Source organism: Ctenocephalides felis, unplaced genomic scaffold, assembly GCF_003426905.1.
Source record: "Ctenocephalides felis isolate EL2017-DRISC unplaced genomic scaffold, ASM342690v1 CF-g0.4_SCAFFOLD_01886, whole genome shotgun sequence".
NCBI lineage: Eukaryota > Metazoa > Arthropoda > Insecta > Siphonaptera > Pulicidae > Ctenocephalides > Ctenocephalides felis.
In genome coordinates, this window is record NW_020538040.1 from 127,625,089 (window position 1) to 127,640,225 (window position 15,137).

Consider the following 15,137-nt stretch of genomic DNA (forward strand, 5'->3'; position numbering starts at 1 on the left):
TTTTGTTATAAAATGCCTCCGTAGGTGATCTATCATACAAAGCACTAGTACTTAACCGTTTTGATTTTTCTAATTTATGTTGTTTTTTATTACGGCCAAAATGTTTTTCAAACAAACCGCCCCCACTGCTATGCATAGAATTCGAGTCTTGCAACGAGGACGCACTTTCACAGTCCGTTCTTGATTTTTTCCGCTCGGCAAAAGTGTGGACGGATCTTTTAGAGGGTACCGGAGAACTTTCTTCTGCGGAGAGATTTTTAGAACGCAGCTTAGAATCGGACAAGCGCGACGAGATTCCATCGCACTTTGCTTTGTTTTCTTCATCAAAAGTGTGGCCACAATGTCTGTTGTACATTTCTCGACGCCTGATTGGGTCGCGATCCAAAGACATGCCCGATTCAAATCTGGACATATCTTTCAAACTGTCACGACTGCGATCCAGAGAGGCGCCGTCCGATTTGTATCCACGCTGAACAATCTCCACGTCATCCGGTGATCCTATAGCGATGCCCATAAGCCCCGCACAGAGTTGTGGCGGACGTCGAGATATTTCGTTCGGCGCAATTTCTTTCGAGTCAACGGACAAGCCGTGATTTAAAGTCAGTTGCGAAGGCCGGTCTAATGACATTACTGCGCGGCTGCGACGCATTTTTTCTGCCACGCTGGGTTTTGTGTCTTGAGATACGACGCGTCCGCCACAACGAGGCAAAGTTACATCGGTCGCCAATGAACCAGCGACGGCGCCAGCAGCACCATCTTCGGGTGTACGAGGCAGTGCGGCGCCGCGGCCGCTCTCAATAAACCATAGGCCGTCCTGTAACTCGCACTCTCACTTCTTTTCATTCATGTCCTTGTTTAAATAGTGCAACACGTAATGCAACACCAAGTCATAGCAGTACTTATATTCTGTCATGTTTTCTACCAACTGTGGTCGATGTCGTCGGACTGTCTTCACTGCCTGGAAAATGTCCACCTCGCCGTGCTGAATCACTTGCTCGATACAAGCATTCGCGGCACAATAAACACCGACCCGAGATCTCCCGTCCCTGCAAAATAGAAAAACGATTGTTTAGCATTGTTTTAAAGTTAATTAAAACCATATTATAGCTAAATATAAATAAATTGTTATATCAATTATAATATTATATTTACGGTGAGACTACACAAACGGGTCCATAGTCCGTACGCTGTCTCCAACGCTCCACCATGTTCATTAGTTCCACTAGACTATTCGTAGACGTCGGTACTTTGTGTCCCATAGGCCAACACGTCAATTGGAATAATTGTACAGTCCTTGGTGGTGCTTTCACACCTGCCATAAGTTCAGTCAGAGACACGATCTAAAATAAATAAATTAATAAATAATATATTTTGAAGTACAAAATATATTTTGAACATTTACCTTTTTGTTGATGCGAAATACCCAAGATTTTATGTTACTGTAGTGGTTATGAGAAATATGATCTATAGTGAACACAGGACCGTATTTCTTTGAATGTCGTCCATCTGGCCAAAACGATGGATATTGTTGCTAAAAATAAATAAATTTATATATCTATTATCAAATGTATAGATATAGACATTAAAATTTACCGAATTTTTGGGGGGTAGGCAAAGTATTACAACGGCAGCGCATTCATAGTCGTAAACAAGGGACCAGAATTCTCCGCAAGTTCCTTTCAAAGGCCATTCCGTAACTATATATTCCCGAGGCTTAGTATAGCCCTATAATTATTTTTTCATTATTATATGCAATAATCACTATTACAAAATGCACTTACGTCAACAAACACAGCATTTATGTAATCCGTAAAGGCGTTTCCTTGAAACGATGTTAAATACGGTCTAAAGTTATCAGCTGCAAAAATAAAAATATATAAATAAAATGATACATATCGTGTTTTTTTAAATCGAATCAATACATTGTTTTATATTTAAAAAAGTATTAAGCAGTATTATATAGATTTTTATTAATTGTCCTGAACATGAAAAAGTCTATAGACAATCAGTAATTTTTATTTTAAATTAAAATTATAGTATTTTGTAGTTTAGCAAAAAATCAGCTTTCAGCTTTTACAAAAAATCAGTCATATTTTATTTTAAATTAGTAAAATTTAAACTAATCTACTTATTATTTTTTATAATATTCTCTCTATAAACTTACGAGGAACAACCAAAACATCTCGATTTTTTTCCCTGTTATCTCCACGATGTCCACCGGCGCAGTCACCAATGGTAAATCGTGGAGTCTGTTTGCAAATTTGCGCATATTCACGTTGATATTCGTTCATCTTCGTAGTTGGATGTCGCAAAGATTTTTGCTTAAGACGTGCGGACAAATCGCGAACCGGAAACCAAGAGTTTCCACATACAATGTACTCTTCCAGAGTATCGTACACAAATTTATATTGTTCCTGAAAAAATAAGTTAAAGACTGAAAAAAATCATTTACATAAATTTGAAAAGCATAAATTCTTATCAAGATATTTATTGTCATAAAGATGGTTATTTTCACTTTATTATAATAATATTTTAACATCAATAGAGATTGCAAGCAATCAATGTGCAACAGGCAGCAAACAAATTTTTGATTTTAAAAAATATGATGACAAAATTAATAAAAATTAAGTACTCACAAGATTTTCTATAAGTCCTTTTCTACTTTGGCGTAATTTTTTAAGATAACCAAAAACATCAAAGGCGTCTTCCTCTTCTCCTAATTCCATATTTGCATCAATTGCTAGATAAACACCAGATCGACCACCTCCATCACTGTATATAATACGAAAGTCGTATAGTAAAACGCTTAACCATATGAAATTCATATTAATTTTAATTTTTAGTCTGGGAGTCATTACAAATAATTAAATCTAAGTAATTTTGGAGAACATAATCAATTCTAAAGTCATGTCTGACTATGGGCCATTTGTTCATGATTCAATCATGCCCTATTGCTAATTTTGTTGACAATCTCAGATTTTTTAAATTTTTTATTTAAAAAGTTACGAAATAAAAACAATGAGTAAAACGCGTAGCATTATTTTCTATAACTTTTGATTATCAAATTTAATTTAGGGGAAAAAGGAATTTATTCGATTTTCTGTTTTTGCTATATAATAATAAGTTATTTTAAATATCAGCGAAATATTAATTTTTGTTTACCTAACAGTAATAAAATTAGATTAGTTTTTTATAAAGCCGTCAAGAATACTTTCACTTTTATCGTTGTTTCTTTACAAATGATATAATTTGAGTGTTTATTAATTACAATTGCTAAAGCTTGCCAAAAACATGTTCGAGTTTATGATTTGTATTAGATCGGTAATAAAATAAAAATAGCTTTTAATCTTGCTATTTGTTACATAATTTATTAGATTGATTATTTTAACTAATAAATGCTACAAATGCAAGGCTATAAGGTTCTTACTTGCAGTGGACAACCATGGGACCGCTGTCCGTACTGGAAACAATTCGGTGACCAACAACTGCCCGAACTCTCCTCCTGAACTCCAAAATAGCGTTGCCAAAGGGGCAACTGTGAGAATGCCATTCTGTATAATGAAACTGAAGAAGCGTTCTCTCTTCCGTCACTTCCTATAAAAAAGTACAAAAATATAATCAAAATGTGTCCCTAAAACTCAATATGAGTTAAAGACATTTGAATAGCTACATAGATTGCTAATTGTATGTTAATCTATAAAAAAATAATTGTGATAATTACAAATTTACTTATTATTGGCACTTTATATATCTAACTGTTTTCCTTTAATTACTGTTATTCTATAAATAATGAATATTAAATCCAACGATTATAATCTATTTAATATTTAACAAAAAATATAAATAATTTTTTATTAATTGTTAATTAATTAATTTACAAATATAATAAATTCAATAATCAAAAATACGAAAAAGTAAAATAAATTGTATTATTTGCTAATTTTTTAAATTTGATTTAAATTCCACAAAAGTTTTCGAAATGTAATAATATATTTTTGTAGATCATACAAATAAATATTATAAGTACTATAGTCATATATATATATATATATATATATATATATATATATATATATATATATATATATATATATATATATATGAGTAAGTTCTTCAAGGGCATACATCAAATAAAAGGCAAAGATTTAGAAGTTAATATTTAATTTTTCCAAACGTTTCGACATAGTATTTTATGTCATCATCAGTTTATATTCACATAAATTTATATTTATATTTTATTCACATTACATTTATATTTTATTCACATAAAATACTATGTCGAAACGTTTGGAAAAATTGAAGATTAACTTCTAAATTTTTGCCTTTTATTTGATGTATGCCCTTACTCATTTTCTCAACATCAAAACTAACTTCTTTAACACACACACACATATATATATATATATATATATATATATATATATAGCAGTAATAAAAAAAAATATCATTAATTAGTATTTATTATTATTCTGAATATCTAAAAAATGTACAATAAAAAGTATTTTAAATACCCACGCTAGTATTAAAATATAAACTTTTTTCTATAAAAGTGTAATCAATGATACTGTATTAATTGAGTTCTACATCGCTCGTTGAAGTTTAGTACGTCTTTTTCGAATTTAGCCATTTTTCTTGACTGCAAGTCTTCCACATAAACACTCAATCCAGTATGTGGACACAGACAACCTCGCATTGCTTCCAAATAGTAATTGGAAAAATCTTTGAACTCTACGACCCACATTAGACGTAACTGTAACCTTTTGGATAAAACTGAGTAAAGGGAATTCGTGCAATCGACTCTTCCGTAGCGATGACCTCGTTCCTTGCCCATGACAAAAGTCTGCTTCATCAGCATCTGTGCGATCCCGTGGCCTCTGGCCGTGGTATCCGTCGAAAGCATATTCAACTCCCAAACACGATGATCAGGGTTCTGGGAAATCTCGTGCAGATACTTAAAATGCGCAAGATACTCTAAGTACCGTTGCAGAGAACTGTCCGTAGTCGCTTTGGCTAGTTTTGTCAAAACATCTTTTTCTATTGTGGTGGCACTCGATCCAATGGCAATCCCCAGAACAGTTTGTTCCGGGCATGCTGACACTGCCATCACGCACATGCTGTTGTGCAACTTTTCAATTAATATTCGTTCTATGCTTTGGTGGAAACCTGATAAACTGTAGGTACGAATCAAAGGATCACTCTGGAAATAGTTGTTTCGGAAGTATTGCAACACCACATTGTAATATTCTGGTCCGATTACCCTGAGCTGGTAGTACGGGTAAGTTACCTGCATCAGTAAATAGAATACAAAAAAAAGTAAATATGCATTATGTGTAGAATTAAATCTAATAATTTAATTACAGAAATAAAAAAATACTTTGGGACAGTTAGAGTAAGCTTGTGTATTGAAGGTTTAAAAATTTGCTGGGTTGACAACGGATTCAAATATCTCATCGAAATATTTTTCAAAAAAATAGATAAATTTAATATAAATTATACGTTGAATTTAGAAAAATTGAATGTAATTACATACATATTATAAAAACAATATCTTTATTATCAAATAGACATTTCAAAAATTTTTTGTAATACTTACCCCATTGACAAGGTTTTCAGCGATCGGATAATTGGACACGGCACTTTCTTTTTTAATCGAGTCATGTGTATACCTCGCAAATAATTGCAATGTGTTTCGGGTTGCTCCTTTGAATTTGTACATTTTAAAGAATTTAGATGTTCGTTACAAAGAATTTTGATATTTTTCTTGATTTTTTTGTTTTGAAATATTACAAGATATCAAATGTTTTACGGTTACATGCTAGTCAGATTAACAAAATTAAGTGTCAAAGTCGGTATTCATTTGTTGTTCTGTCAACAAAAATTATCAAAATTTAATTGTTGAAATACATAATTAAACTAGTTGGTATTGGTATTTTGCCTTGAGGCAAATTACATGAACTTCCCGAAATGTATAAATAATCGACTAAATCAATAAAAAATAAATTAACTTATGAGTGATTAAAAGTATTCCGAGTGGATTTATTACACATAATTGAAAACCTTGAACAAAAACGTTAACTCGGAGTATTTTTTAAAAGCAAATTTTCAAAAATCAACAATTTTTAAACTTGAACCAGTTGCCGTAGGACTTTAATGATTTAGTGTGTGCATTGAGACCAAGTAAATCGTGTAATTTTAATTTTAACAAACGTCAAAAAAAACTACTTCTTTTCTCAAACTTTGATAAATTTTAAAAATTAAACTGCTTGTCGTAAGGCCGTATTATTTCCGTAAGATTTATAAGACCATGATATATATCGCCAAAAAAAGTTTCATAAAAATCGGTTTAAATTTTTTTTCAACAGTTAATTTTCACCTAAAACTAATCAGTATTATTCCCAACTAATATCATTAAAATAGTTTTTGATTTTTTAAAATCGATTCGGTAGAATGAGCTTTAATGTGAACGAAAAGTTTAACACTTTTTTTTTCAAATTACAAAGAAACGGCTTGGCAGATTGTCTCACAAAACTGACAAACTATAGTGCTCATTGAGATATATCGAATGGCTTTTAAATTTCTGAAATCGGTTCAGTCGTTTTTGAGCAAACGTCGATGAAATATACATCAAATCGCTTTTAAATTTTTGAAATCGATCCAGCCGTTTTTGAGAAAACGGCGATTTACGGCAAAAAATCTGTTGATGCACACGCACACACACACACACACATTCTTTTTCCAAATTTCATCTCATTCAGAATCGCTTGAAACGTCGAGAAAACATAAAATTAGCGAATCGGATTTTTTGATGAAAACAAACTTCTCCTTCGGGAAGTTAAAAATATCCTTTCATTTTTTGCTACTTTATAGATTTATAATCCGAATATTGAAATAATAACATCATGAGTATATATATATATATATATATATATATATATATATATATATTGTTATTTGGCTATATGATTTATTTGATAAAGAAGTTGACAGGGCCACGTGATCTAGAATATCAAATAGTGCTAGAATGTTCTAGAATGTTCCAAAAATTATAGGCAGAACCAAGAGCTCTAGAATGTTTTAGAATATTCAATAGTATAGTATAGTGCTAAAATGTTCTAGAATGTTCGAAAACAAAATGTATATATTGTGAACTTTTCGGACTTCTTTTACTCCTCGACCGAAAGCCTTCACCAAGTGTAGCCATAAAACAAATTAAAATGAATCAAGATCCATTTTGATCACCAAGAACCAAAAAAATATGAATTTTTACGACGTTTCTGTATTTAATGAAACTAGTAAATTCAGCAGTGATAATTAATTTTCCAATAAAATAAGTATTTTAAAATTATAGAATTATAGAATTTGTCTGATGAAACATACATACAAATAGATAATGGCTTAAGAAATAGGAGAGCTAGGGGCTTATTGTAGCAGGGAACTGTTACAACAATCCCTAAACTTTCCTACTAATAGAAAACATAAATACGTGAAATCACGTTAAGACAACTCCACTTGTCATTTTCTCGTGATAATCGCCATCACGATTATTTGACCGATTTATTATTGCTTATTATTATTATAGCTTGTTACTAAGCTCTCGCCCTCTACCTTAAGAGAGTATAAAAATATTTTATTTGTTTTTAAGATAAAGGAAGTTATTATGTTTTTACCCGGAAAACTTTAAGCCCCGTTCTATCCTACTTAATATTTTGAATAGTCTATTATCAATGAAAACTTACGTCAAAGTTTTTTTTATACAGTCGAAATGTCCTTATGTGAAAATTGGCTAGTTCTTCTTCTTGTAAAACTCCTATATGTATACCACCATAACATTCATCTTTTTCTTTTGAAGCTGGCCAGTATTGTACACACATGACCTGTAATAAAATTAATGAAAAACGATATAAAAATATAGAACCGTTACTGGTAACTGATTAAATTGAATAAAAATAACATTTCATTATCCATACTGACTAAAGATGAGATAAGATTTCTATCCAACATACTCTGTGTAAGAATAGTTATATATCTAAATAATTTGAATCAGCTATATAAAACTAGATAATTTATGTTTCAGGATTTTCAGGAGAGTATAACAATTAACCTACTCTAGCTAGATAAACTAAATACCGTACTTCAATAGAAAAAATAAGAATGAACCAAGAATCAAGTTGTAGTATTGCATCAAGACAGCGCGCGACTTCACATATAAGGTTTGGTCAATCGCGAAAAGCTTTTACAGCTTGAATGGGACACAATGCCATACCCAACCCACCCGCCAAATTCTCCATAGTATCATCGGATTACTAGTATTAGCGGCGTTAAAAAATGAGAAGTTTACTGGCGAGTTAGTTAGTCTCAACTTGTGCATAGTCCTTTACGGATCAGAGACATGGGCTCTAGGATACGCCGACAAGAACAAACAGAAGTTTTGTAATGTGGTGTAGGGGAAGAATAGAGAGAATAAAGTAAACATATAAAATAACAAATAACAAATGACTAAACATGATCCTGAAAAGGAAAGAAAAGTGAATTGAAACCAGTCTGCAAAAAGAGTGCATCTTACATGATGCCATTGAATGTAAAATATAAAAGCTAAAAGGATTGGGAAGAAAAAGAATGTAGATGGTTGATAAATTACGCGAGAAAAAAATACAGAAAACTGAAAGCCTAGGACAGGACTAGAAAACATGGAAACAGAAGTTTGAAAACGAGAATACTTAAAAGCGAATAAAAAGACATTAATGGTATTAAATTAGTAATGGAAATAATAAACAACCGATTGAAAAGAAATTATGAATTTGTGTTGCTCTCACATCATGGACCTGCCTCCGGGCTTACTACAATTCATTATTATTGTATATTTGTATATATATATATATATATATATATATATATATAAGCAATAATTACCTTGATAAAATCGAATGTTTTGGTCAACATAACGATGGCGCTGGCTCGTTCCTGCCACACCATCCGCCAGAATTGTGTAACGGTTTCTTCTGTCGGCCCTTGGGTTACTATGTACGCATTTGGTTTTAACAAACTCTAGAATTTAAAATTATTTATTCATGAATAGAGTCTTGAAAATAGTTGAAACAATTCATCTAGTGTTAAATTAGGGTAAGAAAACACTGATTTCATATTTATGATAATTAATAAGTTTAAAATAACAAATGCTATTTAAAGATACACTAAAACATCAGTATGAATAAATTTTTTTAATCGCAAATTGCGTAATACAAAATTTATCCATGTTTTTCTGGCTTTTGAACCTTGTATAAAATTCTATTCAATTTTATTCATGATTATCATAATTTTTGTAAATTTACCTATTAGTTTTCGAAAAACCGGGACAATCCGGGACAAAAGATTTAAATTCGGGACGAATATTGCTTTTAGAAGAACCCGGGACAAAAGGTGAAAATCCGGGACTGTCCCGACCAAACCAGGACGTCATCTTACCATTTTTATCCGTCAAATAACTTTTTTCTTCTTTTTTATTGGATCTTCGAAACCGCTAAATCTGCCTTCCCAAAAATTTCACGAGTTCCTCATTATAAATAAAATGTTTTTTGAATCATTCAAGTCGGACGCTCGGTTCTCTCAGAAATTGAATTACCATTTTTGACACTTTTTGCCCCGTAGCTTCAAAACTGCTAAACCTGCCTTTGCCAAAAACTAATCAGCACGCCTCCTTATTAAAAGGTATCGAGAATGTTTTTTGAATCATGCAAATTGCTTGATTCCTGTTCTCAAAATCGTCTACAAGAAATTGTATCCGTACCTTGATACACACACATCCATTTTTTCTAAAGTATACCAAAATATTCAGAAACGTTTGAAACGTAACGATATATAATTTATTAAAGTTTTTTTGCGATTACTATAACTTACCAAACGAAAAGTAATAAATGCATCTGAAATATTATCAAAACGACTTTGATCAACTAATTTTTATTTTCAAATAATTACAAAAATTTCTTTCAGATTAAATCATATATCTTATATATAAAAATGAAGCTCTCGATCAAATGATCTGCTAAAACTCGAAAATGGCTAAACCGATTTGGCCTGCCTTAGTCTTTAAAAAATCGTGCTAATCAGTAGGTTGTCGGAAAGGTGTAGAAACTTTACATTTTTAATTTAAAAATTTTTGTAGAAGCGTCATTTGAATAAAACAATGGATGGTGGCTAATACGTCAAATGTCAAACGTTTTTGACAGATGATGTTCAATTACATTGAATAGAATGTTTTGCATGAATATTATTTAATTATGATTAAATTGTAGTAAGTAGTTTTGTTTGTAGTTTTATTTATACACAAAAACGTTATTAAACGCGTCGCAAGTGTTACTAGAAACTCAAAATATCAACTTTTTTGAAATGTTAATATGAAAATGCATTTTTTGGCGTTGTAGCAATCTTTTTTTGCAAATCATATTTTTCTCAAACACGGTGCTCTGAAAAATCTCATTTGTATAATTATATACTCATTGGTATTTATAAAACATTTTCAAGGTTATATTATTCTTTATTTATGTTATTTAAATTCAGAACCTAAATTTGGTATCGATCAAAGAGACATTTTGTCTAATAACATTTTCCCAGTTATAATTGCTCAGAATTTATCTAAAAATAGATAGTAATATATGAAGGTCCGGAGTTAAAAAGGTCCACGACCAATGTGTCAAAAAACGGTAAAGTTAAGCATTGTTTAACAAAGATATTTGAATTCTGTCTTAAGGCAATTACGGCATCGTGCCTTAAGGCAAATTGCTGGAACTTCCCGTGCCAAAAATTATTATTTTTTTAAAAACGATTAACATTTTTGAAAAAATTTTACTTCGAAAAAATAAGATTTTTTAGAAATTTTAAATTGGACAAAAAATTACTTTTTTTGAAAAAAAAAATTTTTAAACAATTTTTTTTATAAAATTTTTTTTTGGAAAAAATGTTATCTTCATTTTGACATATTTTGCAAGATCTGAACTTTTTTTCAAAGCAATCGTACTTCTTTAACTGCATAGAGACAAAATATAAAGCGCGTAAGCGCCGCGTCGCTGTCTAACGGAAAAACATTGGTACGGAACCCATAGGAATGTAAACAAAACTTATACTTATTGTTAAAATCTCAATAAAATATCTGATAATTTGATATGCATATGTCTAATGTCTAATGATTATTGTTGACCGCCAAATGTTATTTTTTTTTGTTTTTTTTTACTAGATCTCCGAAACCGCTAGACCTATCTTCATGAAAATTTGATCAAATCTTCATCTTGTTAATACAAGTAAAATGTTTTTTGAACTATACAAATCGGACGCTCCGTTCTCTTAAAAACTGAGTTACCGTTTTTGGCCCTTTTTGCCCCATATCTTCGGAACGGCTAGACCTGCCTTTGACAAAAACTAATCAGCACGTCTCCTTATCAATACGAATCGAATGTTTTTTGAATTATTCAAATTGCTTCATCCGTGTTCCCGAAATCGTCGACGAAAATTTGTATCCGAACACACACACATGCACGCACACACACACATACATCAATTTTCTCCAAAGTATGCCAACATATTCAGAAACCTCTGAAACGTGAAGATATATAAAAATTTTCATTTTCGATTTTTTTGCGATTACTTACCCTATGGAAAGTTAATTATAAATAAATTAATTTATCATCTCCAGAACATTAACAATCGTCATTTCATTTCGAATCAAATTCCAAAAAAAAATAGTTGCCAAATTTACACAAAATTGAAAAAGTGCTCCCGCATAGTCACAGTCTAAACGCATTTGCAAATAATTCTTTGCGACATTTTCACTTATACTGTGCTCAGCTTGGCGGCATTTTCACATTTTTCAATAATTTTCACAAAATTGGAAAAGTGCTCCAGTACACAAACAGTCTAAACGCACTTGGGTGAACATTTGTACCAGAGTGGCGCTTAGACTGTGCTTAGCTTGGGTGATTTTTTGAATTTTTAATCCAAAATTACAAAAAAAATTTTTTGAAAAAAAAATTATAAACAAAAATTTTTTTTTCCAAAATCAAAAACTCGATTTCTATTTTCTACATTTTTTGCTCCGTATTTCCGTAACGACTAGACGTACCTTTAACAAAAACTAATCAGCACATCTCCCTATCAATAGGAATCGAACCATTCAAATCGGTTGATCCGTGCGCCCGAAAACGTGAACAAAAAAATGTGGACACACAAAACACTCACAAAATATGTATGTGGATTGGAAGATTTATACACTTTCTATAGGAAACATAGTATAATCCATCCAAGTCTTTTTTGGTCTTTCGACTTATTGATTACGTTTCAAGTTTTTCACATTCTTTTTGGATTCTGGATTTTGTGTATAATTGTAAATAATACTACTGAGCTTATACAAAATTTTCAAATTTTTGCGAGGAGAGATAGAAAATAAATTAAGTATTTTTTTTGACCTGCTTTTTGAAAAGTTTCAAGTAACATTTGATGAATTAAAGTAAATTTAATAAACAGTATATATGTAATGCAGGGCGAGGCACGAAGGTTCAATTTGACTTTGAGCAAATATAAATTATATTGTGAAAACCATTGCAATTATATCACTACAAATAACACATATCAAACGAACAATTATCTGAGTTCAGTAAACTGCCTTCTACTTCATCATTGTAGAAATGTGCTTTTTTGATGTCTTTCAAAAATTTGTTATCTAGACCTTTTCACCCTATTGGCAGGGGCAGGTGGCAAAAAGGTTTAAAGCCTTATTATAGTTTTAAAGATATTTTACAAAATAATTACATTTTTAACTAATGCTAAAAAACTACCAAGGGAAGAAAATACTTTTATTATGGATTTTCAAAGATTATCGTTTATCTCACTCATTTCAAAAATTACCATTTTCAAATCAAGGTTGTAGCTGGTTATACATCTTTTTTTCTCTACTTTCAAATATTGTTGTTAAACAATGCTTAACTTTACTGATTTTTGACACATCGGTGGTGGACCTTATTAACCCCGGACCTTCATATATTACTATCTATTCTTCGATAAATTGTGGGGAATTATTACTGGGAAAATGTTATTTGACAAAATGTCCATTTGATCGATACCAAATTTAGGTTCTGAATTTAAATAACATAATAAAAAATAATATAACCTAGAAAATGAGTATATAATTATACAAATGAGATCTTTCAGAGCACCGTGTTTGAGAAAAATATGCCAAAAAGTGCATTTTCATATTAACATTTCAAAAAAGTTGATACTTTGAGTCTTAAGTAACACTTGTTGCCCGTTTACTAACGTTTTTGTATATAAATAAAACTACAAGCAAAACTACTCACTACAATTTAATCATAATTAAATAATATTTACGTAAAACATCTCATTAAACGTAATTGAACATCATCTGTCAAAAACGTTTGAAATTTCACGTAATAGCCATCGTCCATTGTTTTATTTAAATTACGCTTCTACAAAAATTTTCAAATGTGTAAAGTTTCTACGCGATTTTGAAATAATATCTCACCTTTCCGACCATCTCTGGATTGACATGAATTTTTCAAGACTAAGACTGGCCAAATCGGTTTAGCCGTTTTCGAATTTTACCGAATCATTTGATCGAGAGCTCCATTTTTATATATAAGATTAGCTCACCCGGCAAACGTTGTTTTGCTAAATAAGGTATATTCTAAACAATTTCTAGAGAATCAAAAATATTAATACTTCAAGTGTTTAAGGATGAGTTGTTTGAATGCTATATACATACAATGAGGTATTATAAAAACAATAAACCCCATTAGTTTGTCTATATTTTGTCAATACAATCAAATCAAAAATATAAACTATATTGTGAAAACCAAACCAATTATATCACAACAAATAACACATTTCAAACGAACAATTATCTGACTACGTTCAGTAAAACTGCCAGCTACTTCATCATTGTAGAAATGTGCTTTTTTGCTGTCTTTCAATTTTTTTTTACCTAGACCTTTATACCCTATAGGCGGAGTAACTTGGATTGGCCAGGTGGCAAACAGGTCTTGTCAATGTCTTATTTTAATTTCAAAGGTATTTTACAAAATAATTACATTTTTAACTAATGCTAAAAAACTACTAACAGAAGAATATACTTTTATTATGAATTTTCAAATATTACCGTTTATCTCCCGATAGCAAGGTCATGAGAATCTTTTTCCCTCTAATTTCAAATATTGTTGTTAAACAATGCTTAACTTCACTGGTTTTTGACACATCGGTGGTGGACCTTTTTAACCCCGAACCTTCATATATTACTAAATAAATAAATAAATTCTGGGAAATTATAACTGGGAAAATGTTATTCGACAAATTGTCCCTTTACCGATCGATACCAAATATAGGTTTTGTATTGAAATAACATAAATAAAAAATAATATAACCTAGAAAATGTTTTATAAATACCAATAATTATATTATTATACAAATGACATCTTTCAAAACATCGTATTTGAGAAAAATATGATTTGCAAAAAAAAGTGCTACAACGCCAAAAAGTGCATTTTCATATTAAATTTTAAAAAAGTTGATATTTTGAGTTTCTAGTAACACTTGCTATCCGTTTAATAACGTTTTTGTGTAAAACGCGAACGAAAAAATGCAGACACACAAAACACACACACAACCATTTATCCTAGTCTTGCTTTGCCAGCTTATAACTGGGGTTATAAACTCAAAAGAATCTCAGGAAGAAGGAAGAGTAATGCGTGAAGAGTAGTTTTACTAATAAGCCAACCTTTGTCAAGGGCAATGCAAGCTCAATAATAGACCTTACTTTTGTTAGCAATAGCCCCGTCAGAGAAAATTGCAATTGGAAGGTATTAGATATCTATACCACTAGCGACCACAATGCAATCATCTGGGAAATAACAACGAATAGAAACATTAGGAGACATGTAAATATATCTAAAGCCATTGGGTGAAAAATAATTTTTTTCGATGAAAGCGCCATAAGAGTAGCCCTAAATTGCAAACCTATTACTTCAGAATACGCTGAGGAGCATACTAAAGAGCTGATGTCAGTATATTTTGTAAACATGGCAAAGATCAAAGACAGTCTGTGCACTGGTAGAATAAACAAATCAGCTCTCATCGTAAAG

At 31.0% G+C, this 15,137-nt stretch overlaps 1 protein-coding gene across 2 annotated transcripts in view; it reads right to left on the minus strand.

The window, feature by feature from the left end:
• Positions 1–702: 702 nt before the first annotated feature.
• LOC113377402 (receptor-type tyrosine-protein phosphatase kappa) overlaps positions 703–15,137 on the minus strand; it is a 98,703-nt gene continuing 84,268 nt past the window's right edge. For both annotated transcript variants that reach the window (XM_026617714.1, XM_026617715.1), the window contains exons 6-15: positions 8,911–9,045; positions 7,737–7,874; positions 3,428–3,594; positions 2,637–2,772; positions 2,165–2,414; positions 1,782–1,858; positions 1,594–1,725; positions 1,403–1,531; positions 1,153–1,340; positions 703–1,046 (exon numbers count right to left, since the gene is read on the minus strand). In XM_026617714.1, the coding sequence (XP_026473499.1) occupies positions 830–1,046; positions 1,153–1,340; positions 1,403–1,531; positions 1,594–1,725; positions 1,782–1,858; positions 2,165–2,414; positions 2,637–2,772; positions 3,428–3,594; positions 7,737–7,874; positions 8,911–9,045 (1,569 nt within the window). In that variant the 3' untranslated portion in view covers positions 703–829. The remainder of the gene's footprint in view (positions 1,047–1,152; positions 1,341–1,402; positions 1,532–1,593; positions 1,726–1,781; positions 1,859–2,164; positions 2,415–2,636; positions 2,773–3,427; positions 3,595–7,736; positions 7,875–8,910; positions 9,046–15,137) is intronic.